General features: G+C 45.5%; 1 protein-coding gene across 31 annotated transcripts in view; it reads left to right on the forward strand.

Moving 5' to 3' along the window:
• The window catches only part of EIF4G3 (eukaryotic translation initiation factor 4 gamma 3), a 152,369-nt gene extending 128,114 nt beyond the window's left edge, over positions 1-24,255 (forward strand). For all 31 annotated transcript variants that reach the window (XM_068915440.1, XM_068915442.1, XM_068915446.1 and 28 more), the window contains 14 exons: positions 1,753-1,885; positions 3,362-3,456; positions 5,005-5,098; positions 6,030-6,147; positions 7,386-7,609; positions 9,480-9,595; positions 11,046-11,218; positions 13,552-13,677; positions 14,318-14,399; positions 16,198-16,296; positions 17,266-17,412; positions 18,980-19,061; positions 20,666-20,812; positions 21,822-24,255. In XM_068915440.1, the coding sequence (XP_068771541.1) occupies positions 1,753-1,885; positions 3,362-3,456; positions 5,005-5,098; positions 6,030-6,147; positions 7,386-7,609; positions 9,480-9,595; positions 11,046-11,218; positions 13,552-13,677; positions 14,318-14,399; positions 16,198-16,296; positions 17,266-17,412; positions 18,980-19,061; positions 20,666-20,812; positions 21,822-22,003 (1,818 nt within the window). In that variant the 3' untranslated portion in view covers positions 22,004-24,255. The remainder of the gene's footprint in view (positions 1-1,752; positions 1,886-3,361; positions 3,457-5,004; positions 5,099-6,029; positions 6,148-7,385; positions 7,610-9,479; positions 9,596-11,045; positions 11,219-13,551; positions 13,678-14,317; positions 14,400-16,197; positions 16,297-17,265; positions 17,413-18,979; positions 19,062-20,665; positions 20,813-21,821) is intronic.
• Positions 24,256-25,360: the final 1,105 nt, after the last annotated feature.

Below are 25,360 nucleotides of genomic sequence, written 5' to 3' on the forward strand. Positions count from 1 at the left end.
CCCGTGAGAGGAGGGATTACAGCATAGCAGAATAGCAGCTGAACGAGGAAGGTCTGTGCCCTTTGTCAGCCCAGTAGTCCGGCCATTGAAAAGGTAAGAAATTGCTCTCTTTTTGCCTTAATGAAGGCTAAGAGATGGGTGGTTGGTAGACAAACTGCTTTAGGCACAAAGGGTGTTTAGGTTCTGCTCAACGTTAGAAGCGTGTTCACGCCAGCTTCAGATACACTAATCCAACCCGATTACAGCAGACTCGCATTTGAGCATTTTCTTCACGGAAGAGGGTTTGGGTGTTTTTGCCGCCAGCATCCCATCTGTTTGCCTGTGCCAGTCGTGCTGGGTGGCTGTATGCGTTTCAGCGTGCTCTGAGGTTCCTGCTGAGCGATCCTATTCACTGATTCCTGCCAGTGCTAACTGATGCTGATGGGATACATGTGGTTGCATAACCGAAGCGCTCTGGGATTTGTACCCCACAAATGGGGGTGACCAGTCAGTCTGGCTATAGAAGAACTGCAAGGGCCATTTTTCATAGTAATATATATTTTATAGAAAGATGGGCCTGTATTAGCTTGTATTCCTAGCCCGGCTCGGCCCCTGCAAATTGTTTGCTGGCCATATTGTGTAGACAAAAGCAAGTGGAGCCTGCACTTGGTCACGGCATTGGGACGGTGGGTCCACGCTAAACTCCAAAAATGATAGGTAGGAGAGAACTTGGTGCTAAAGCATAGTGTAGACAGGGACCTACCCATGTTGTAGTCATGGGGTCTTTCCCATACAGTGAAGGGTCTGGGTACCCGGTGCAGTTGAAGATGGGACTGCACCTTGCCCAAGTGTTCCTGAATACGTGTAATTTAATCATTGCAGGTGATGAGAACAGCATGGCTTTAGCAGTGGTGGTCCTGAGACAGCCCTCATACCTAGAGTCCCAGAGGGTTTTACTCACTCCTCAAATAGGTCTTGTGAAGCTGTTTTGGGGTTTTGTGCAGGCCGAGGTCACAGTTTTGACTGCAAGGTCCACAAAGATGATTACTCTGCCCATTGTAGCGAGGCTGTAGCAAGGTCCAGAGCCAGTCGGGTTATTATGGGGAATGGATGGACCTGTGCAGTGGATGGTTGAATAGACACATCAAACAGCGGGAATGTGCTTGAGGAGAGACAGCTCTGCCTCTCTCTACAGGATTCCCGTCTCAGCCATCACGGTCCCTGAAATGGCGAAGCACCATCTCCAGATCAAACCCAGTTGCTTCTTGCTTCTTTGTTATTTTCAATGTTTCAGTTTTTCCTCAAGCATGGAGGAAGGACTCCAATGAACGCTGCCAGTAATAAACTGAGAGAGAGTAACAACAACCTCCCCCTAGTCCATCTTTTTCCTCTGAACCTAGAAAGAGGTGAAAGCTGGAAATATGCAAGGTGCTGGGGGTTGAACGGTCTTGAATTTAGTCATGCTTCTCAAAGTCAGGTCTCCACTGCAGCCTCCATTCTCTACCAACGTATATACCAGTCGGTGATAGCTCTGACCTGTGGCTACAGGATACCATGTCAACAGCGTGACCCAGAATCCCCCCATGTCCCTTGGGGAGCAGGCCCACTAACACATGAAAAGGGGGAGAGGGCTACTGAGAAGGCCTCGTTCTCACAGTGTTCAAAATATCCCATTTAAGACAAAATAATGGAAAAATACCCCATTTACAACAAAACACCCCATTTATTTTCTGCTGGAAATAGCCCTGAGCTCATGTTTTATTGCTTTCCTAGTGCAACTGGATTTCGCGGCGAGCAGACCAGGGCCCGAAGACCATTGAGCAGATTCATAAAGAAGCCAAGATTGAAGAGCAAGAAGAACAGAGGAAGGTCCAACAACTCATGACCAAAGAGAAGAGGAGACCGGGTAAAGTAAAAGCCGAGCTGGCTGCTCGTTTCACTGCTACACATCCAAGGGCCATAGTCAGAATCCCACCTAAAAGAAAAAAAAAAATCTATTTTTTTTTCCCTACATGTAGTGAGCAAGAGGGATTTGGGGCCTGATTATGGCTGGGGCTGGAAGTGGAGCAGACCTGCTGTGGATTGGCTGTTGGGGCTTTGGGGGCAAATCTCTTGGTAAAAATAAACATCCCAGGCCAATAGTGCTTAAGTTTCATTCACGCAAACCCTATTCCATTATGTGACAGGCTGCCAGAAATCCGTTAGAAGAAGTTGCTGTATAGGAGTCAGATTTGCCCTCTGTTCTTCCATGGGACAGCATCGTATTTGACGAGCAACCGTGTTGTCTTAAGCTGTTAAAGTTATGAAGTGTTAACTCAGCATGAAAGAGAGCGTCTTCACGTTGCCTTAAATTGGTAACAGCCATTGAAGTTAACAGTACCTGATGATGAGGTTGGAGTGGCTGATGCTTTTCAGAGGCATTGGACCAAAGTGTGCAAGTTGTCTTTGTTTCTGAAACATCATGTTCCCTCATGCTGGCACTAAATCTTGCCCCTTGTTTTGTCTGGCCTCAGCAGTTTGAGTAAGGCAGCAAAGCACCAGTTGGCAGTAGGAACGATCAGATTTTTTTCCCTTCCAAAAATGCTGGAAATGATTTTGTCGAAGTACAGACTAATTTTAAAATGAATCGCCACTAGCAAGACATCAAAACACCCATTGCAGTATAAATAGGAATAAGGTAGTAGTAAAATGGCCGCTGAGAGCAGAAGTGCAGGGGGATTCTGGGGATAAAGGTAAGTAAAAAGGAAGGCAGGGAAACCAAAGACTGTGGCACAGAGCCAAGCATGGAGAAAGTCATCTTCAGGATTCTTTAATACTAAGGGTTATGAAATGAAAGTGCTGTGAAGAAAGATCTAAAGGCAATAGACGTTTGTTTTGTTTTAATTCTCTGACAAGTAGCATTGTCAGAAGGAAAGGAGCTCTTGACTGCTTGAATGATTCTGCATTGAGACTAGCCTGACGCTGCGGAAATGTGTGCGACAAGTGCACGGTTTGGTTAGCAGAAAGGCATTTCTTCTCCTTTTGTGAGCTTCTGTTAAGGCACGGTATGTGCAGCCATATCAAAATGCCAAGAACACAGGCTGAGCAATCATTCCTTAAGCAGGAAGCAACACTACAAAAATCTGCCCTTGGAAATACCGTTGTTTATATCAAGGCTGTTTTAGAATGATAGAAGTCAGGCAAAGCAGCGATGTCATCTCAGTCCACGGAAATACTCCGAGGAGTTTGGCGTAGAATTGCATGGAGGCTTAGCAAACTGCACCATCTTCTGTACCTCCTCGTGTTCAATTTGGAGAGATGGTTGCCTGCAGTCTGCTAGGGTGCGACGGGGCCGCAGATAAAGGCTATCTAAAGGCAGGTGTGTTTGTATGCCTTTTGGTAGGTGTCCAGCGGGTCGATGAAGGCGGTTGGAACACTGTGCAGGGGGCAAAGAACAGCAGAGTGCTGGACCCCACCAAGTTCCTTAAAATCACCAAGGTAGGTACCAGCACAAAGCTCGTTCAGAGCTACAAAAGTGCCCAGATGTCACCGTACTGCGTTTTTCTATCTAGGAAAGCCTGTTACGGCACTTGCAGGTCAAAAGTTGTTTTGGGCAATGTTTTGGTATTTTAAATCCCGAAAGTTTGTAGTGTATGTAAATAAAGGACAGAGAAAAATGGTGTCGTTTTCTAAACGTTCCTCTTTTGTTTGTTGCGAGGAAAAGCAGTATGCGTGCACGTTTCCGAAGATTCATAAGGATGCTTTTAGTGACCTGCAAGTTCTCTAACTTGAAAAACTTCATTTTATTAAATGATGAAAAGAGAATGCAAGTTCAGATACCGTTGTCTTAGTCGCATGAGGGTGCCACATTCAAATTTAAAACAAAATGTTCCTAACGTATCAGATGGCAGCACTCCAAGCTCGAAAGGTTCAGGTAGCATGAGAAGAGCAGTGCCGACTTGTACAGTGTTTTTGGACTACAGTCCAGAAGTTCAGTCCAGCTTTTTGCTTCCTCTTATATGCGAGAAACCTTCACGCCCATCCTCTGTGCGAGCACCTTCCTGTTATTTTTAGCATGAGAGTGGTGTTTTTACGGCATTAATCTCAGGTTGCAGCTTAGGTAAGCTTGGAAATTTCTCCATTTTTAATGATCTTCAGAACAGCTTTGGGATTCCTTGCCAAGGAGAACTCAGTCCTTAAAATAAATCACGGTGTTTCCCAGACAGTCTTGTCCTAATTAATGTCACTCTCCTGAATCTCACTCTCAGAGCATGGCTGTACGGAGAGCTATAAAGCAGAACCTAGACTGACTGTAGCCCTTCTGCGGATTAAGCTCTGTTTGTTCCATGTGAAAGTCATAAAATGGACTCCAAAGCTCATCTAGTGAGAGGGATTCGTCCTGCTTTTGCCGGGGCTTACAGTTCATCTCGGGAAAGTCCTTCTACTCCATTTAGTGCAAACGCAGCTAGCTGCACGATGGCTGTGTTGTCAGAAGGAGAGAGGAGATTGAACAGAGAGATCTGCAGGGTCACAACTTTGTTGTCAATAAATTCACCTACTGAGCGTTGTAAAATCAGCGTTCTCGGCGGATGCTGCTGCTTTTCCCTCCAAGTTTTGCAACCTGTTGTCATTCTCCACCCTCTGAATTCTCTTTGTTGCTGTGCAGATTCCCACCAAAGCCTTGACTGGTAGGTTAGGTGGACAGCAGAACCAGTTTATTCCTTACAAACAAACTAAACATTTTCCAAGTACTGATATACTGTGCTTTTTCCTGTTTACCGAGCTCCATTGCTTCTAATAGAAAGAAGCTCCCAGTCGTGGTGAATATCTCATTGACGCTTTGGAAGAGGCTATTTGTGGTGCACTTGGATGCATTCTCTGTCTTTGGCTAGAGTTTGATCTCCCAAGAATGTGTTAAAATTGCATTTTTGGATTCCAAAAACAGGTGCCCTGGGATTGTTGTAAAAAAAAAAAAAAAAAAAAAACCCAATTTATAAAATACTGTCAGATTTTCCCTTTGATTGTATGTGTTGATGTGTTTTACAGCCCACAATAGATGAGAAGATTCAGCTTGTGCCTAAAGCCCAGTTGGGCAGCTGGGGAAAGGGCAGCAGTGGTGGAGCAAAGGCGAGCGAGATGGGTAAGTCAGGACAGGTCCTCACCCTCAACCTTGCCACCTGCAGTTCTTGCCAAGATTTGGGTTTGGGAGGGAGCGCTCGCGAATGAATTCCCTAAATCACGGTGAGCTGTAACAGTAACACAGCAGTGAGCCCTTGGGAAGAGCATACGTAGTTTGTCTGAGATGTGATTCAGCTGTGCACTTGATTTAAAAGAAAGAAAAAGGAAAAAAAGCCCATCTCAAGGGGCTGATGTTGAACGGTGCAAGAGAGAAATTCACACAGGCTCTGTCTGGAGCACAAATAAAGGTGTCTTGGTCTGCAGCAGCTGTGCTGACCCTGTTATTATAGGAACTTCTTACAGCCTTTCTGCGCTGCGGCTTCAAAGCAGAAAATTCTCCAGGAAGCACCTGGCTCAGCACCCGTGTTCTGTGCCACTCCTTGGAAAACACCAGGTTCTCTTAGTTTCTCACCTTGGGAGAACACCACCTCCTTTCGTTATTATTGTTTTGCTTTTTGGGAAGTGGGTTAGGCAATTCAGACAGAAAAGGCTCCACTGCCTTTAATTAGCTCTGAGCAGCTAGTGTCCCCTTGTGCAGCTCACCAAGAGGGGGAACGGGGGCCAGGCAGGGCAAGCAGGTGAGGAATACTCCGAGGGGTCCCAAGAGAGTTTTGCATCCTGACAGAACCAGCAGATGAAGCTTTACCGTAAGCCAGGCCAAAAAGAAAACCAGTGTGCATGATAAGCACTGATGTCGCCAACAAAACCCGTGCGTCATGGGGATAACCTTATGTCTGATGAGGAGCGACAAAGTGGGGCAGGACCAGCCCTTTCCCTTCAGTTCCCTCCCCATCGCTCTGAAAAGAGCAGCTATTGTTTAAATGGTTTTGTGTTGCCTTATTGTCCCCGACCTTATTGTCGCTGTTCCCTGTGTTGTCTTTGCAATCTCCCAGACTCCTTACGACCAAGTGCCACTAGTTTGAACAGATTTTCTGCGCTGCAGCCTCCAGTCTCGTCTGTATCTGCCTCATCTGCATCCTCAGAGTTAGATTCTCGCAGGGCCTTAACTAGGTAAGGTTCAGTCCGCCGGTGACAGTTCCCTTCCCGTTTGCACGCCTGGGCTTTGCTCGCTGCTCCAGTTGCTAGCGCGCAGAAAGAAGAGATTTCCATTGAGTTGTTTCCAGGAATGGCTGGGTCTTCCCCCCCACCCCACCCCCCCACGTAGTTTGAGTTAACTTAAAACACATCCATCTTTTCTAATATCGTAGGGGAGGCGGGTGGTATTGATTTTTTTTAAAGCAGTTATGATGAATGTTTTTGTTTCTACTTTTCAGTCACCCTTTAGATAAAAGATACACTAATTGGTGGTTGATAACAGTTTAATAACTCTTAAAAGAAAGTGTAATAAATGGCAATATATGGAGATTGGATTCAGTGGTCGTGAATTCGGACAGGCCAGTAGGTTTATTTATCCAGAAACGCACACTTAAATACCGGCACAAATTTAGCAAGGCTCTTCAAATTGCTCTGGTTGTCTCTGACCCCATCCCGTTAGCTGTGCCCAGGCCTACTCGTACTTCTCCAGGATGCGATGTGCACATGAAGCTGCGCCGTGCTCACACGCTCCCGGGGTGTTCATCAGGACAGCCGCCCCAGCTTGTAAAGCATGAAACCTGTATTAAAGCCTAATAACTGAATAACTTCATACATGGTTTATAAATGTACACACACCAGCTGCCAGACTGTGTTGTCAGTTCTGTCCCTCTGAAGTTTTCCCCAGTCTCCTGCCCTCCTATTTCACCTAAAAATCAGGCGTCTCTGAAGGTTATTCCATTTTGCTGTCATCTTTCTTGTCCACCTTATTAATTGACGCGTTAGTAGGACAGATGGTTGTCACCTGTTCAAGGCAGCCTCCACTCTTCTGAAGCTGTTTTTCAATAGATGGGTAAAAGATATTCACGCAATTTCATAATAAAGAGGTGCCTTTACATTATAAAATTCACCGTTCTACATTTAAAATAGGTGCTGTAAGGAGTTTATTACTTTATGTATTCTCTAGGAAGCACGGGCTTTGTCTGTCCACTCTGTATTTGCGTCGGGTCTCTGAGACTTGAACTGATTTTGATTATGTTCTGTGTGGCTACAACTGTGAAAAGTTGAGACAATAATCCTTCTGGTTTTGTGTTTTTTCTTTTTTTTCCCTGCGGTCACTAGAAAGCTATGCAGTGTCGTCTTTAACATCACCAGCATTGTGAGCAGGGGTTTCTCAGGCTGTAACCTTTCAAGTGAACGTATTTTTTGTTCCTTAGTCGCGGCAGCACGGGCAGGGAGAAGAACGACAAACCTCTCCCACCTTCAATCACCCGTCCAAACACCTTCCTTCGGGGCAGCAGCAGCAAAGAGCTGCTGCTCGACAATCAGGCGCAGGAGGAGCAGCGGAGAGAGATGCTGGAGACAGTGAAGCAGTTAACGGGCGGCATGGAGATGGATAGAAACAGCACAGAGGCGGACAGGAACAAAACCAAGGAATCTGGTAAGCAGCCCTTCCACAAGGGCGAGAGCGCGCTCAGGGAATCTTGCTGAAGGCATGAAGCTGCTCAAGGGAGAATTTATCAGTAAAGATGACAGATTTTCGTGCAACCACGTGAATATGCAGCCCACAGTGACACAGCGTCGAGCTTTGATCACTGAAGTCTATGTCCTAAAGGTTTGTAATGCAGCTGATTTAGATGCTCCTTAGCACCATCTTTCACCACCTCCTCCTTAGATTTCATCGAAGTCGAAAGACAGAAGATACCAGCAAAATATCAGTCCGCATCATTGTACTTTCCTACTCACGGCCAATTTTTGGGATAGATGTCCCCAAAGTCAGCGTCAGGGAGCATCCTCTCAGATAATCTCAGGTGTCTAAAACCTGTCTCCTGGGATAAGCCACGGAGGCTAGGTTTGAGGAATTTCAGGACGTAGAATGTCACATGCTTGGAGAGGCCTTTGAATAACAGGTCTTCCTGGTTATTTTGGGGCGATTCAGTTTTGTCTGTGTTGTGTTAGCGAATCGCCAACTTTTTACAGAAAATGGCAATGGCACAACTAGAAGATAAAAACAGGCCTAGGTCCAGCTTTCTCACTCGCCGTGTCTCTGGGATGTAGCCTTCTCGGCAGGCCAGAGCAGATAAGGTGGTTGTTTGAATGGTCCCAAGGTAGGATACCAGAGCCGAGCATTTTGGGTGCGGTGCCACCTGCTTTCACGTGGAGCCGTGTTTTCTCCAAGCCACCGCAAGCTGTGGATCCCAGTGGTTTCAGGATTTGTATATGCTGCGTCCATGCAGCATATACATATGCACATATGCATATAGCCGTGCAGGCTAAAATCCATGGTCAGTCCTGCTGGACGATGTGGTCGGTGCCACGTGCTTCTTAAGTGCTTATCGCCATGATACCAAAGCACCAGCGTTCCTTGCCCGTTAAGGCCGTGTCTGCGCTTTCTTACCGTTTCCCAGGGCTGTAGTCGTGGCTGGGGTCTGGGGCAGGCTGTGCATATTACTTTTTTAGCGCTGTGTTGTTGCCAGCCCTCATTCCCAGCAGGTCTCAGTGCAGCAGTGGTGCTAACACCCACTGGGGTGGGTTGTCACCTCGTCAGTGCTGCAGCTCCCACTTTTTACTCCTGCCAGCTGAGCCGATTCGTTAGCGATAAAGTATCGAGGACGTTGAAGGCGACGTTCCCGGTGGACAGAGCCTTTGCAGTAAGCGCAATATTTTGCTCCGTCTCTAGGAAGCGTCTAAACCTCAAACTGCTACTGCAGTCGAAACAGTAAGAAATGAGTCTTGACTCCCACAGCGCAGCTCGTCTTGTTGTCTTGGCGATTCGCTCTGGGAGGAAAGTTTGTAAAGGGCTTCCTGGGGGCCGAGTCTTTGGGGTTTCCTTCCTACTGGAGATGTAGGAATGTCATCAGGAGATTGCTTTGTTCGCTGCCCATCACAGTCAGCATGCTATAAATTTGTAGCGTGCTGTCAGAGCTGCTATAACAGCCTGCAGTTTAATTACTTAATGTTGATAGAGTGCTTTGAAGGTGTTAAATCCTGTGCCGCTGCCAAGTGTTTGTAAGATCGAGGTACAGAGATATAGAGGATCCCTGCAGAGGAGGGAATTTAACCAAGGAAGAAGTCATGTGTATCTGATGATGAGACACGAAACACTCTACACTGGTTGTTTTGGTGTCCGCTGCTTCCAAATCGGCGTCCTCTCAGTAACCCTAGCGAATCTTACTTATTGACTGCTGCCGTCCAGCCAGCAGGAACGGCTCCGGGAGGAGGAACAGGTGACTTATGTTTTCAGAACGTCTTGTTGGAAATGCTGCTGATTTTCCTTTTCCAAATGTCTCTTCTCTCTGTGTGACTACCAGCCAAGCCAGAAGCTCCCCCAGCTCCCAAAGAAGACAAGCCTTCGCTATCAGAAGAGGAACTAGAGAGAAAATGCAAATCTATCATTGATGAGTTCTTGCATATTAATGATTTTAAGGTAAGCAAAATGAAAACCTCGCTTAGTGGAAAAGTCTACAGCCATGGGCCTTTGAGTATGTTTTCTCTCCAGCAGCAGTGTCTTTATAAGCACCCAGCTGTTACAGACGTAATGGAAATGGGGTGGCCTGTTAAAATGTGGACGGCTGCAGCTCCATGAGTGGTTTTAGGCAGTTGTCTCGCAACCTTGTTTCTTACCCCTGCTAGTAATAGGGAAAAACAGCCCGCTTTGTGTGTTTTAAGTAGCAAGATGTATGTGTAGCTGTCATGAATCACTGAGCAGCTCTATAATAATAGCAATTTTGGAAGCAAGAAAGCTAGTGGGAAAATAAACTGAGGTTTTCATTCAGTTATCAAAGCATGTGCTGTTCTGATCCAGAGGCAGATAAAGCAATACTAAATATTGAACAAAATACTCCAGAGTATTTTTAATAAACATTGAGAAATACTGAGCAGCTGTCATCACTTCCTAGTTAAAGGTTGCAATTGTGTTTCTCTTGTAAAATAGATTTTTAGCAGGTCCAGGGAGTTTGCAAGAAGTGTTACATTTGCTGCAGAGTTGATTGGTTTGATCTTTTGCTGAAATAAATTCTAAAAACCTGCCGAGTTTGAAATGACAGCGCCAGGGCATTCTGGTTCAGCACCCTAAAAGCAGAGTTGATGCTTGCATTTTAAAGTGTTCCCAATGAAAATCAGAAAAAGAAAGAAGATTCTTATAATGGATGTTTTTGGGTTCGCCTGTAGTTATCAGGAGAAATTATTAAATCGTGATCTGGAGAAAAATACGATTTGATTCGCAATGTTTGCAGGCATGTTGTCTAGCAAATCTTAGCAGAAGGAGTCAGCAGGCTGCTGGGCTCGATTAGCTGGTTAAGAAAGGAGTCTCCAGTGCTTTTTCTTTTTGAGCTAGACTTTAAAGTCTAACTTTTGGACACTGGGATTTGTCAGGTGCATCTGGTGGAAAAGCTCTGACTTGAGTGTGCAGCCTGGGTGTGCTGAGCTCCTGACCTGTGGAAAAGGGCATTTAGGACGTCTGGAAATTCATCTGGGGCTGCCGGTTATTGCTAGCTGAAGGCATAACTTAAGGGAAAGAGCCAATCTATGTAGTCAGAAAGCCCGCTGAGATCCTCTGGGTTGAACCTAGAGGTTCGATCTTCACTGAAAACAGTGGAAATTTTTTTTAAGTATGACATTGAGTGTTGCTTTGAAAGCCTACATTTGTTTTATTTGCTTAAGTTGCAAAATGCATGTGCCAGAAGATAGACGCTTTATAAAGAGGAAATTTTACTCCGAATGTAACTCACATATTTTCTGCTTCTTCATAGGGAATATTTTTATAATGTAGGAATTACTGGGCCGGACTGGACTAGTAATGAATCTCACCTAATACCCTCTTTTTGACTTGGCGCCATATTTCATGAAATAAATGATTCTCTGTGTTGTTTGAGCAGGAAGCGATGCAGTGTGTGGAGGAGCTGAATGCCCAGAATCTGCTGCCTGTTTTTGTGCGAGTGGGAGTGGAGTCGACGCTCGAGAGGAGTCAGATCACCAGGGATCACATGGGCCAGTTATTGTATCAGTTGGTGCAGTCAGGAAAGCTGAGCAAGCAGGATTTCTTCAAGGGGTTTGTATTCGGCACATCCACACAGATACTTTTGTTGAGTGTTTGTCGCAAATGCAGCGCTTTGCGTTGGCCAGTAATTATTTCCCACCTTGGTTTGATAGCGGCAATATCCTGAGCTCTCCATTCATCCTTTGGGAAAGAGCATTTCCACTTAGGTTAAGAAATGCAAATATTTTAATAGATTTTTAAATATTTCAAATGCTTTAATGAATGTGAATACTTCAGTATTTATATAAGTTTTTTTTATAAGTAAATCTGTAGGTATATATTCAAATATGTGTGTTTATATTTTTGTTTTGTGATGCATTTGCCGGTGTTTGCCTTTTGGCAAATCATTCAATGCAATTAGGACAGGGGAGGAAGAAGATAAAATACCTGAGGGATGTTAATGCCTTGAAGCCCCATGGCCTTGCCTTGCCATGGACTGGCAAGAATTAATTGTGGTTCCTGGGCAACCACAAAGCTGCAGCCACTCTTATAGCGGTAAAACAGGCTTCACCCGTGCGATGCCCTGTCTCAGGGCAACTCGTCTTTAAAGGGCGGCCGCGACCTCAGGGGGCTGAGAAGGAGGATGGATGTGTGCCAGATGCAGGTATCGGACAGGTCGTACCTTCCTTGGAGAACTGAATTTCGACCACCTGCTCGTTTCAGCTCTTGTGGTCACGGCCTCTGGATTTGAACTGGTATCCAGGTGTAAAAGCAGTTGTGGTCTCCTGCACCCCTCAGTCCTTGCTGGAGCTTAGACTAGGATGATTAAAACAGAAATAGCTATGAGAAGCAGCCAGAGAACCCTGGCAGGTGAAATAATGCTTTCAGATCATGCGTTTCAAGGTATTTAGCCTGTCTTGCTGCTTTTATTTGAATCGTGTCTTGTGCCCGCTCCGATGGTGATCTTCCCTGCAGCCATGGCCGGCAGGGATTTTCAGGATGACACAATCCAGTAGTTCACAGGAAAAGATGAGGCAGCCTGAGACTGAAACTGCAGGGAACAGCAGTAAAAAATACATCCGCAGGAAGTGTACTTGTCTATGCTCGTGCAGTCGCTGATGGTCGAAACGACTCGTACTAAGTGATACGTTTCCATAATGCGTTGTGATTAAAGCTGTTTCTGCGTTTCCCGGGGTGTAGGTAAGTGGCCGTGCTGCCACATCAGTGGGATCTTGATGAAATACTGGCCCATGCGGTCCAAATGTGGCATAAACAAAGCAAAACCGCTCATGAAGATGATAAAAGGGCAAGTGCCCTTCGTGGTGTTCAGTGGTCAGAGGAGAAGAACGCTGCAAACAACTATACTTACTCACGCAAGACAAATTACTGTGTAATTAGAGGTCATGGTATGAGTATTGGTCACAGCACAGGTCTGGGGAGATGCACAACAGGAAACCAATTTCTGGCAGAAACGCTTGGACAAACCTAGGTCGAACTAGTAGCAGAGGATGTAAAGAGCAAAGCAAATGAGAGAGTTCCTGCTTAAAAGCTGTGCTGGATGCTAGTGCACAAGAGAAGAAATTAATTGATGGTCACGTGAAATGGACCCCAGAATTTTCAAGGTTTTAAGGGAGAAATGAATCAGTTTGAAAACTCTGGAGAGCCAGAAAACATGATCACCTTGCAGCAGGCGTGGAACGCGGAGCCACCTACACGGCTTTTATCAGGAATGGAGAGTTTTGAGCAATTCTGGAAACCTCCTCTAGAGCTGGGGGGAGATTTTATACTTCAGCTTATTCTCTTTCGTGTTCTGGATGTCTGTTCTCTGACCAGTTTGAGCAAATGATTTGTGGAGGAAGAACGAAACCACCTCCTGCTTTATTGAACTTTTCCTTGTGTGTTTTAGATAGTTGATGGCTCATGCAAGAATTAATTGAATGTTTTGCTGACTACCTTACGTTTGGACTTCTGTTGTTATTTACCCCCCCCCCCCCACCTCCCCGTTAACGTTTCACTTTTTTAAGGAGATCCTATTTATTAGACCTTACTCATAGACAAAAATACCTTTTACTCTTACAGGTTTTACTAGTTAGAGAACAATGCATTACTGGGATGGAAGAGTTACTGTAAATAAAGCTTTTCTGGATGGATCTTCTGCAGATGCCGGTTTGATGGAAGGCAATGACTTTTCACGTACTCTCCATGTTACTGTGTAGAGAGATTAACTCCCGGCAGTTTTGAAGCACTGAAAGTGTTAGATGGCAGCAGTATTCTTTGTTATCTTTGGGATGTTGTTGTTCTCTTTTAAAACAAAGAATTGAATACGGTGCAGATTTACTTTGCAGGAGAAGAGTCTCAGATTGAACTGCATTTAATGCTTGAAATTTTTCCTTCTTTTTCTAAAGGTTTTCAGATACCTTGGAGATGGCAGATGATATGGCCATAGATATACCCCATATTTGGTTGTACCTAGCTGAGTTGGTGACCCCCATGTTAAAAGAAGGAGGAATCTCTATGAGAGAACTTATACAGTAAGGAATGCTGTTTTCTTTCAGTGACAGTCAAGCCCGAGCTGTCTGCCTAGCTATGCTCTAGCATTTTCGCGGCGTGGGTCCTGTCAGTAGATAAAACACGGATCGGATTAGAGGCTTGGCTTGCGAGACTTGCTGCATGTTGTTCAGGGCTTCAGATTTGCACCCAGATGAAAGCACTGGTGGGAAAGGCCCTCTTGGTTTTGCAGTCACTGTTTTGTCTGGTGGCCGGGGTAGTGCTTTATCCAGAGATCTGCTCCAGTCCCGTTTGTTTCAGCTGCACTGCAGACTACCCCAGTGTTGTACGGTCGTGCAAGAGCACGCTAAGGCTCTGAGAATCTCTCTTAGATTCGAAGAGAGCAAGGTATTGTGCAAGAGTGTTTATGTCTCCGGGCGTGATAACTACCATCTGGACATGGCCATAAACACCGGCACGAAACCTCACCCACAAAAATGGAAACTGCTTCCAGGACCAGAGTTTTGGTATTGTCGTAGGTGTAACGTATATTTGGGGATTAAGTAGTTTGATCGCTACCCCTTGCCTTGCGCTCCCGGTCTGGAGCGCTGTTCTGTGAGGATTGACTGTCTTTGGGGACAATTCAAATTATAAGGAAAAATATCTGTTTTTGTTTCATTCTAGAGAATTTAGCAAACCTTTGCTTCCTGTGGGAAGAGCCGGGGTCTTGCTTGCTGAAATCTTGCACCTTCTATGCAAACAAATGGTAAGTGTCCAAGCATGCAGCTCATAGATTTGAGCTGGATGCAGCAAGTACATGTTTATACCTGAATGCTCACATTTCCCACGTGAAGGTATTTAGAGATGGGCCAGCCAATCCAGATAACCTAGGAAACCTGCCTCTCCACCCCCAGTTTCAAACCAAGCCTTACAAGGTTCCAAAAAGTTAACTTTTCTTTCTCATCACTTTTCCCTTTTGCAGGTACCTTTGCACCTGGCTTCTTCCAGAAGCTAGAGTGCTGAAATACTGCAAGAGGGACATGCTCGAGGTATTTCTGGGCTGACCAGAAGCAGCAAGTACCGGAAATCTTGCGAGAGAGCTGTTCTTGCAGACCGGAGAGGTTCTGAGAGTTCGGATAAGCTTCAGATGACCTCTCGGACTTCTGGGTGCTTATCCAAACTAAACCTGCCAACTCTTAAGATTCACCCCATCGCTAGGGGAAGTGACACCTTTTCACCCTGTAACTTCTAGCGCTCTCTTACACATTTCACACTTGTGTGTCCAAACAGTTTGGTGGTTTCCCTATAACTCTGTCTCCATTTTTGTCTTTTTTTTTTTTTCCCTCTCCAATGCAGCTAAATAGTGCACTTTGGACAGTGTCTCTTTAAAACCCTGTAAAATCCCTTCACTTTCCTGTTTTTAAAGCATGCATTCAAATAAGGTTGATCGTTCCAAGAGCATTTCAGTCTAGCAGCGTGAATAGTGGCTTTTTATTTATTTATTTTAGTCTTATGCTTGTTTGGACAGTTGATTTACTTCCCCCCCGCCCCCCTTCTGCTCTCTGAAAGAAAAGCTGCTGTGCTCTTGGGGTTGAGACACAGGCTTGGGTTTCTGCCACGGCTTTCTAATGCGATCTTGTCTAGACCGATATATTTGGACTTGGGTATTTTGAGTTAGGCATTTCCATATGATATCAGTTACCTAATTCAGAGTCTGATGAATTGCGGCCGGGACTCAGCATAATTACCTCTTACTAATCTGTATATCAAAATTCAAAATACCAGGCTGCTTTATGTCAGCGCTTAGCTTTGGCTGCACAGTGACCCCTACTCCTTGTGTAGGTGCTATGAGATCAATGTTTTTGCAAAGCATTTGGGTGAGAAGAGCTGGTTGTCGCTAGCGTTTTTATTCCTGTCAGAATTGTGTGTGTGCCGTTTTAAATGGGATACCAAAAGGTCAGCGTGACATTAGAAGATGCAAAAGGTTGAACTGTATGTGCTGTAAAGGAGCTTTCCTCAAGGTTTGTAATAAATTCTAGGAATCGAAGAGTGAACTTGATATTATGTAGCTGCATTTGAGGCTTGATGTCTGCACAGCCATGTAAATAATGATTTTCTAGTAGATAATTTACCGGTGTCTTAATGTCAGAGTATGGGAGAATGAGTCATGGAGTAAGTTAACGACAGAGTCGGGAGAAGAATCTAAGTCATCTAACTGCCGGCTCTGTGTCACAGCCATGAGACAGCGTGCCTTACTCAGATATACCCGCTTTCCGCAGGTAATCTCTGGCTGAAGTTGTTGCAAGCCCCATGTACGCCTTGTTTTAGTACACATCACCGTGGTGCTTGACCACTTTACAGAGATACTTACACCTGTGGCAGGATTGCATATATGATTTCTCTTGCGTGGGATTTCCAGACACGATCACGTTATTGCTAGGCATCTTGTTTGGTAGCTGAACAGTTCTTTATTTCTCCTGACACAGCTGCACCGTTCCAGCTTATGTAAGCTCTTACGGATTCCTACCGAGTCTTTTAAAATGAGCAAACTGTTTGTATTTTAGAGCCATAAGAAAGTGGGAGCCTTATGGAGGGAGACTGGCCTCAGTTGGAAGGACTACTTACCTGAAGGGGAGGATGTACATACCTTTCTCACGGAACAAGTGAGTTGAGAGCGAGTGTCCGCTTGATGATTTTGGTCTGCTGATTTTTGGTCCCGAGGCCTGTCTCTTGGTCTTCTTCCCTCCCATCCTTACATGTTGTTGGTATGGGATGTGGGAAAAGCCTTTTCCTCATCAAGTCGAGGTTAAATTGTCTTCGGCGCCTCCTTTCTGGAATGCAGGGAGCGCTGAGCTTGTGCTCCTTGATCCCAGGCACACGTCTCCTATCAGCTGGCTTCCTCTAGTAGATGTATTCCCCGAAAGGGGGGAATGACGTCAAGAAAGAATTTTGCAGGTAATCAGCAAGCAGAACGGACTATCTGCAGACAGATTGGAATAAATTCTAGCAATTATTCCCTCTTCCCACCTTGCATTATCATCCCAGAGGGTTTCACAACAGAGAGGAGCCAGGCCATAGCAGGAGACCAATGGAGGGCACCTTGCAGCAGTTGCCGGGGGCTCGAAGCGAAGGTGCTGGAGACCTTCCTTGGGAGCCCCAAGTGAACCAGGGCCCTGTTTTCGTACTTAGGAAGTTCCGTGCTGCAGGAAATGAAATGTGTTACCAAAACCTGGTGACCGGCGAAGGGACCATTAGGTCTTCTGTCGCGCTTTGCGAGAATTGGGGCGCTAGCTTCACTTTTTTTTGAGCGCATGCCAACTCTGGTGATTGCGTTCCAGCTCCCCATAGTTTCAACTGAGCAACATATTGTGCACACCCATATTGTGCAGGGCTGGAATTTGTTTGGGGGGGGACGACGACAATTTCTTTGCTGGGTGATGTAATTCCTGCGTGTTTGTAAAATGCTTTATAATCTTTGGAACAGAAGAAAGTATGTAAATTGTTATAATGATAAAGTAGCACTGGAAAGTTGTGGAAAGCCAAACGAGCTGTAGCTTGCTGTCTTGATTTGGCATGATTAAGCATAGGAAAGTATATTTAACTGATTCTCCTCATCACTTCCGATGTTGCAGAAGTTGGACTTCACGGAGTCCGACTGCTCCAGTTCCTCAGAAGCACTTTCAGAGAAAGAACTCTCTGCGGAAGAGCTGAACAAACAGCTAGAAAAACTCATTGTTGAGGACAAGGCGAACGATGAACAAATCTTTGACTGGGTAGAGGTACAAAGACCGTTTTCACCCTCCCTGCACGCAATTTTGTTAACTGCTTTTATAAACACGTTCTCATCTAAAGGACCATTTCTGCAGTCTGTCAGGTCTTCCCGTTAGTTTCATGCAACGCTAGGCCCAAGGTATTCTTGTCTGTTGGGGCAAACAGCCAGGAGCCAACTGTAATCTCTAGTCGCTGGCACAGAGCAGCTTCCTTATTGCTGTGTTAGTTCCACAGAGGTGAGAAATCATCAGACTTTCACGGCCCCTGCCTGTACGTTTCTGGTTGAGACAGGAATCACCTTTCGTGGCGGGCTGTCTCACATCCTTTGTTTTGCGGGACGGTGCCACGCTTCCGTGGTGCATTCACGCGTTCCTGAGAAAGTTGTGATATAACAAGGAGCGGCAGAGCTGGGCACAGTCAGAATTGAGAAATAAATGCAACACGTTGATTTTTGCTCCTCCCTAAGCACAGGACCCTAAGATGATGACGACTGTGCTGTCAACACTTTCAAAGAATTAAAATCTATATATAATTACTCAATTATTTGAAAATAACATTTAGAAAAAAACTGTGCCAGTATTACCATACAACTGGGTAACTGCCGATTTAAATACTGTAGACTTTTCACTCTGAAATGCTGCTTTTGGTTACCGATGACCTTATAGAGCAAGTTCGCTGCTACGCTCTCTCTCCCCTAGGTATGGGATAAAAGCGTCTCATTGTTTTCTGCGACGTGACCTACGCAAATTCCCCCCTGCCCAACTGCGTGCCCTGCCATGCTTTAAAAATGTCCCTTGTCTGGACTGCCACTGAGAGCATGTGTACCTTTCCCAGAGTGTTGGACCACGCGGTGTTTTAAAAAATAAAAAAAAAAAGAAAAGAAAAAGAAAAAACCAAAAACAACAACATCAAAAAACGCTAATCTTTTTTGCCCTCTAACTCCAGCTGCATCCTGTAAGCCAGATTTTAAATTTTGCTTCTGACATGGTACTCAGCGTGAATCATTTGTATCTCTGCTTGCAGCTAAGCCTCGCTCAGCTTCATTTCAGCTATTTCTGTTGCTGGAGCAATGTGCCAGAAATGTCATTTTTCTATTGCTGTTAGAAGTGAGGGTAGCAGAGTGCAAGCAGTACTGAAAATCTAGGGACACCCACAGGCTCTCTTTGTAGGCTTGGACAAGTTACGTAGGCGTTCCCTGAATTTCCTCTCTGCGCAAAGCAAATCTACGAAGGAGGATTCCCTAAAATATGTTGAAAAAGCGTAAAACGCTTAGAAAACGTAAAAGGCACTGCAAAAGCCAAGCGTTGTTGTTTCAGTTTGTTTCTCTAGCCAACAAACTCGTTGGTGGGAGCAGTTAAATAGGTTGTCGCCATCACAAGAGAGCTGTTGACGTACCCAAGCTATTTTCTAGAGGGGAACGGGGATGCTGGCTGTTTGCAAAGGGGTGAATTGGTTTCCTACTGCAGCAGCTTTTGCTGAGTTTGCACTTCCTGCCAAATTCAGCAGTGGATTTTGGAAAGAGTTGCTCTTACGCCCTGGAGTGTTTTTAACGGGTCCATTTACTCTTGATTTCAGGCTAATCTAGATGAAAGCCAGATGAGTTCACCTACATTCCTTAGAGCTTTAATGACAGCAGTTTGCAAAGCAGCTATTATAGGTGAGTAACTTGCAATGCAAACACCAAACAAACCAATGAAATGTGCCAAGAACTACCTTACATTTTTTAGGTTTATATCAGTTTTTCCTCCCGTCTTGGGCTGCTTTTTAACCACCCGTAAGATTTTTGCACCATACTGAATTCTAGTGCCCAGGCGTGAGGTGTTCACCCCACCTGCGACAGCCGGGCACTTTGCTGGTGATGGTATTCTCCGCTCCTGGTGTGGCCCCTTCCCCAGAGTGTCCCAGTGACTTTGCCTGAGCAGACATTTGGGACGACTCTGAGTAACGCCAGATTGTTCATTGATTCTTTTCCAGTGAAGGTGGAAACGCGCTAGACGTTATTAAGATAATTAGCATTGCCGCTCCTATGGCAGCGAGGGCGCGTGGGTGCTCTGCCACCGCAGATTGCCACGTGTGAGTTGGAAGTGTGGGCTGCAGAACAGAAGAAGCCAGCTTGCATCTCTGGCTTGTTAATAGTTTTTATGTCTCGAGTGAGTGGCATTTTTGGAAAGAGAGTTTATTTGGATTACTTGAATGTACATTGAGCTGTAATGTCCCAGGGGCATGGCAGTTGGTTGGAACTGCTAGGAGAGGGTGGGTTCCTTCAAAAAAAAAAAAAAAAAAAAAGTGTGAGCACCAGATCCTCGGAGGGAGTTGAATAAAGCGCTGCTAGCCAGTGGAAACATCTGGCCTGTTCACTTTGTTTCCTTTACTTTTACTGTTGGCCTCTGGCAAGGCAAAGAAATTGAGCTTGTAAAGCACCCATTTCTGTTCCTATCTGTAAGAGTCACGCTTGGTGGCGGGATTGGTGTGAATTCCATCTTGCCACTGCACGAGTGAGAGGGGAAAGACACAACCCGGTTCCTTTCTTCGCAGAAAACAGAATCTTTTGGATGCCACCTAGTGTTACTGGCTAAATGACACAGGATTTTATGATGAATGTGTGTGTAAGGGTTCCCTGATGTATCTCTGCTGGGAACGTATCAGTAACATCTTGTTGTTTTACTTTTCTATCTTGCCCCTAATTGAGTTTTTTTAATTTGTTTTCTACAAAACTCTTAATCATGTTTTCAGTATGTTCTTCTTAAAAGCCGCTGAGTAATTTCTCCATGTTGCTGCTGAAGAAAGTGGACTTCTAACATGTATTTTAATATATTTCTGATATCCGATGTCATGTGCAGTTGATGATTCTGTTTCTGCCGCAGTGTTTTTAGAAAAAGGTATACTTTTCCCAAAACCTCCTGTGTAGCTGAGATTTTAGCTCTAGCCATTGTGTGCGCTTTGGGCATGCAGTTGTCTGTGGGAAAACAATGATTTGCACTGCAAAGTGAGGTGGTAATTCTGCTGCTCGTGTCAGCAGGCTGGCTAGGGACCTGTTAGGGCCACTGGAGATACTGATGGAGTTTAGGGAGTGAGAAGAATCAAGACTTCCAGAAATAGCCATTGATCAGGGATACTCTCTTCCTAATATTTTTTTTTATCCTTTTTTCTCGCTGCACTAACCCATACCTCTGATTTCTGTTTGAATAGGTAAAGGTGATAAAAGAGCTGCCCCGGCTGCCATCTACTGAAGCTAACCCTATTTTCTTCTCTTTTCTTCAGCGGACTCTTCTAGCTTCCGTGTGGACACTGCTGTTATCAAACAGAGAGTGCCGATCTTACTCAAGTACCTAGACTCAGACACAGAGAAGGAACTACAAGCACTTTATGCACTACAAGCATCAATAGTAAAACTTGATCAGCCTCCTAGTAAGTATTCTCTCTGCGCTGGGGATTTGAACCGTGACCGCCTAAGGAAAGGTTGCTTCTGTGAGAGTAAAGTCTGACGATAAGAGCCTGGAAGAGGATTTTCCTGACAGTGGAATCAACTTTTTACATTTGTACATAGAAGACGAGAGAACACAACCTGCAGTAGTTTCTGCTTATCCAGCTTTCGGCTTTTAGAGCAGTCCAGTTCCCCAGATGCTTGGCTGGAGGTGTTCTCTTCTCCTGGTTGCTCCTGTAAGCAGCCGTACAGAAGGAAGAACAAATCTCTGTGATGCCAAGAGAGGAAAACACAGAAAATTATCTGTCGAGGTTTACAATCCCTAGACATGTGAGAGCACCACTCATTGCAATTACATTGCAGTGCTGCACCACACATTTGTGTGGCCTTGGAGAGAATAAAATGAGTTGGACAACTGATGAGTCTTGTCCCGGAAACACTGTAGGAAAGTGTTTATGGAGACAGGGTGGAGGGGTTGCCAAAGAAATGGGAATACCCGAGGAGTCTGCAGCACAAAATGGAGGAGAGCCCCAGAACATCCAGCTTGATCATACTTAGCTGTAAATGGTTCTGGTAGTCATTCGTTGTCCCTCCTACTGAGCCGCATAAAATCAAACGCTGCCCTGAACATCAGCGCTGGAGAGGAGCCAGGCTGACAGGTCGGGCAGTCTTGTGCGAGGGGGACTGGCCACTGTGGATCCTGTTTGTTGGCCAATCCCTAGATTGTATGTTCCCACGGCTGCTTTCCCAGCTTTCCCGTTTCTGCAGAGCATGTGTTATCAGACAGTGTCAGAGGGACCTGGGTTCCTTCTCGGCTGTGTCTAACCAGGCAGGAAGCAATAATTTAGTAACAGGCCTTGCTTTTACTTGCGTCTGCATCTCTTGCTTTAAAGGTCACGTTAATCCCCTTATCCGTAACTGTGCGGCTTTGTCCACCGACTTAACACTGCGCAGTACTGACAGATGTTCTCTCCCATTATTCCATTATTGCAGATTTGTTGCGGATGTTTTTTGATTGCCTGTATGATGAGGAGGTAATATCGGAGGATGCCTTCTACAAGTGGGAAAGCAGCAAGGACCCAGCGGAGCAGAATGGGAAAGGAGTAGCGCTAAAATCCGTCACAGCGTTCTTCACATGGCTACGGGAGGCTGAAGAGGAGTCGGAGGATAATTAAAACTTAAAATACAGAAAAAAAAAAAAACAAAAAGAAACAATTTAAGTATTTTTTTAAAAAGTTTCACGTCTTCGCCAATCACAGTGCAGCAAGGCCAATTCTCGCGCAGACCCCCCCCTTCCCCCACACATGCACGAGTGGGAGAGGTAAAAATAGATAAACACAAAGGTGATCATGGAGGAAAAAAAAGGTACTTGAAAAAAAAGCAAACTTCAAACCTGAGGGCGGGAGCACTAAACCAAAATACATGTATTATTTATAGAAAATATTTTCTGTTTTAATTTTTTTTCTTTTCTTTTTAAACAAGGACTCATACTTACGAAAACACAAAGCGAAACAAATCTGTTTAGCAAAAAAAAAAGTTGAAAACTTTTAATTTATTATTTTAAGGACTGCAAATGCCAGTGTAATTTTTAAATTTGCAGTTTCTGTAAACAAATTGTATAATAGAACAAAAGCAGAGAAATAAATTTCCCTCCCCTTCATATGCACCTCAGTTTTGTTTCAAAGCATGATAAATAGACAAAACTTTCAAGGGGGTTGGGGTAAGCTAGATGAGGAAGAGATTTTTTTTTTTGTTTTTTTAATTGTCATCAGATTTTTCTGCCTGCCTCTCAGCTTGCTTCAGAAATTTAAAAGAAAATAGTAATCAAAACGTACATAACCTTGGAACGGAAGGAAACGCATTTGAGAAAACCGCTGCGGACCAGAGTGCTCCGAAAATAACTCATTCAAAACAGTGCTACCCTGGGGAAAAAAGTACTAGTGATACTTTCAGAACCTTTAGAGCAACTTTAAGGCTTGTAAATACATAGAACAAATATTTAAAAAAAAAAAAAAAAAAGAGAGAGAAAAAAAGAAATTGACTCAATACTATTTCTTTTCACTTTCAAAATATAAAGAACAAAATAAAGACAAACATTGCAAGTTTAAAAGAAAGTAAAACGACTTCTCCTTTGACAGCTGCTGAATGTGTGCACCATCTCTTGGGCGGTGCTGGCTTCCTTTCCGTTGTGTAGATCCTCGGTTCCAAATTGTGTACATATAGTGTGTGTATGTATGTGTGTCTACCAAAAAGAGGGGTGAGAGCAATTGTAAAAAGGGGGTTGCTGCTTGGGAGACTCTTTCTGCAGAGAGAACTTAATGGCCGAGGAGCAGCCAGCGGGGCTGCCGTACCACGTAGGTCTGCTTGGTTTCCCGCACGTTCCCGCTAGGCTGGGAGATGACCTCTGGGGCGGTCGGTACCTGCTCCCAGCTGAGTTTTCCGGCCGCGGTGTCGCGTGACGCGGAGCAGCGGTGTTGTCCTGGTGACTTGCGAGAGCGGTAGCTCAAAGAGGCTGCAGCTTTTCGAGCCCGATGACCGACCGCCCTTCTCCGTGGCTTGCCCGTCTGCTGCCGCCGCTGCCCTTTGCATCTGCCGGTTGCCTTGCTGTGCTTAAGGAACCCAAAGACCCGTCAGGGTGAAAAAGAAAGCGACCTACGAGATTAAGCAAAAGAGGTGAAACAAGCGCTGTGAGCGATTCAGTGCTCTTCCCGGCTCTGCCCGACCCGTAGCGGTGTCCGAAGTCTGAGTACGGCCCTGGGCGCCGGCTTCTCTGGCACAGATTAACCGTGGTCACTTCGCAGTGCCGTCGGAGCGCCTGTGTGTGCCCAAAGGGAACTCGACTGTGCCCCGGTCCCGTGTGGTCCTCCAAACTGAGCTGCTTCTGAGTGCAGTAAGTCTCTTGTGTGTCTCTCTCCAACAACCAAAGATGACCTGCTGGCTCTCACTGTGAAGAAGCATCTACCATAATACAGTCTGCAGAGTTTGTGAAGCCCTGAAACGTAGTTTGTGAACTGTGGTCCGTGGACCGCGAGTAACCTGTGGAGCGTTTGCTGGTGGTCTGTGCAGCACTAGCTGCTCACACGATGCTGTCTCTTACTTTCCAGCTGCTAAATCACTTCTTTTTTTAAAAAAGAAAAAAAGAAAAATGAGAGAGGAAAAAAAAAAAGGCTACAAATACATTAAATACTTTCCTAATCTTACTTTTACATGTAAACAATTGCTGTACTTGCATAAGGATGTTATTTGATCACCAAGGGGAAGGGAGGAGGGTGCCTGGTTGTGGCTGGAGGGGGAGACGCCCACGGGACGCTCTCCCTGTTAACGTGTTCCATGCCATGAATCCGAGCTGGAGAATCCATGGCCTAAAACACTAGAGCATTGTTTGGTTTTTTTTTTTTTTTAGTAACAATAAAACACTTTTCTCTGATGTTTTGTTAAAAAAAAAAAAAAGAAATCTCACCCTTAATGTATGCATATGTATGTATGTGTTTATGTGACATCCAGCTAATCCTCCTCCTCAGCCGCTTCCCCTCCTGCCCCCCCCAGCTTCGCAGTCGGACCCGCCACTTCGGTGACGGGCGCTCTCGCGATCTCTGAAAGGTTCGCGCGCACGGAAAACCCCGCCAGCCCGGTCTCCAGGTGTGTTTTTTTGTTTTAAACGTGTGCAGAAGGCCACATGGGTGTTCCTCTTGCATGGGTGTTTGTGACTCAGAATAAGAGCGGGTGATGGTTTGCAGTGGTTAAATAGGCCAATGAAAGGGATGCAAGTCAAAATGAGGCCAAATATTTGCCAAGTCAGCACGTGCACCTGATGAATTTCCCCTCGGAGGATGGGCTGGAAACGGGAGCCTCTGAGCCCGGAGCCACTCTGCAAGGCTCAGCATAAGGCCTGTGATTTATTTAACGATTGCCTTGAAACAGAAAGGAAGAATTTGCTAGAGCCTTTGAACAGCCAAGCAAATCAGAGTTTGTCAGTGGCAGGGAAAGCGTTTGGGAAGCTTGAATCTTTCGACTGAAGGAGCTGGAAAAGCACTGGCTGCAGGAAAGGGCAACAGTGAGCGCAGGGGTTGGAGGGGAGAGGAGAGACTGCTCCCCGTGGCTCCCCTCCTTGTTTGAGCCCTTAATGTGAAATACTCCTGAGGGGTAGGAACTTAACCAGTTAAGTGTTTGCAAACGGCGAGAAGGGAGGTCTCAGAGTTATTATGGATGTTTTCAGAGTTATCCAAAGGCCCTCGAAAATGTGAGTTTGCAACATGGCAAGCCTTGCAGCTTCAGGCAGATGAATGAAGCTGCACGTGGAGCGGTCTGAGCAGTTTGGTTGAAGACCTTTAGGCCTCGAGAGGTGGTTGCATCCCGCGGCTGTCCCCGCGAGGAGCATCTGTGACCGCAGGGTCTTGAGCCATAATTGCTTCTTCTTGCCTTGCTGAGCTTGCCGCGTGCCGCTTGCTCACCTGCGTCTGTGCCGAAATGAGGTTGCTTTTCAGTCGCCTTCAAGATGGCTCAGGTTTGCAGGCGGTTGTGGCTCGCAGGAC

Source organism: Struthio camelus, chromosome 21 (assembly GCF_040807025.1).
Source record: "Struthio camelus isolate bStrCam1 chromosome 21, bStrCam1.hap1, whole genome shotgun sequence".
Taxonomy (NCBI): Eukaryota; Metazoa; Chordata; class Aves; order Struthioniformes; family Struthionidae; genus Struthio; species Struthio camelus.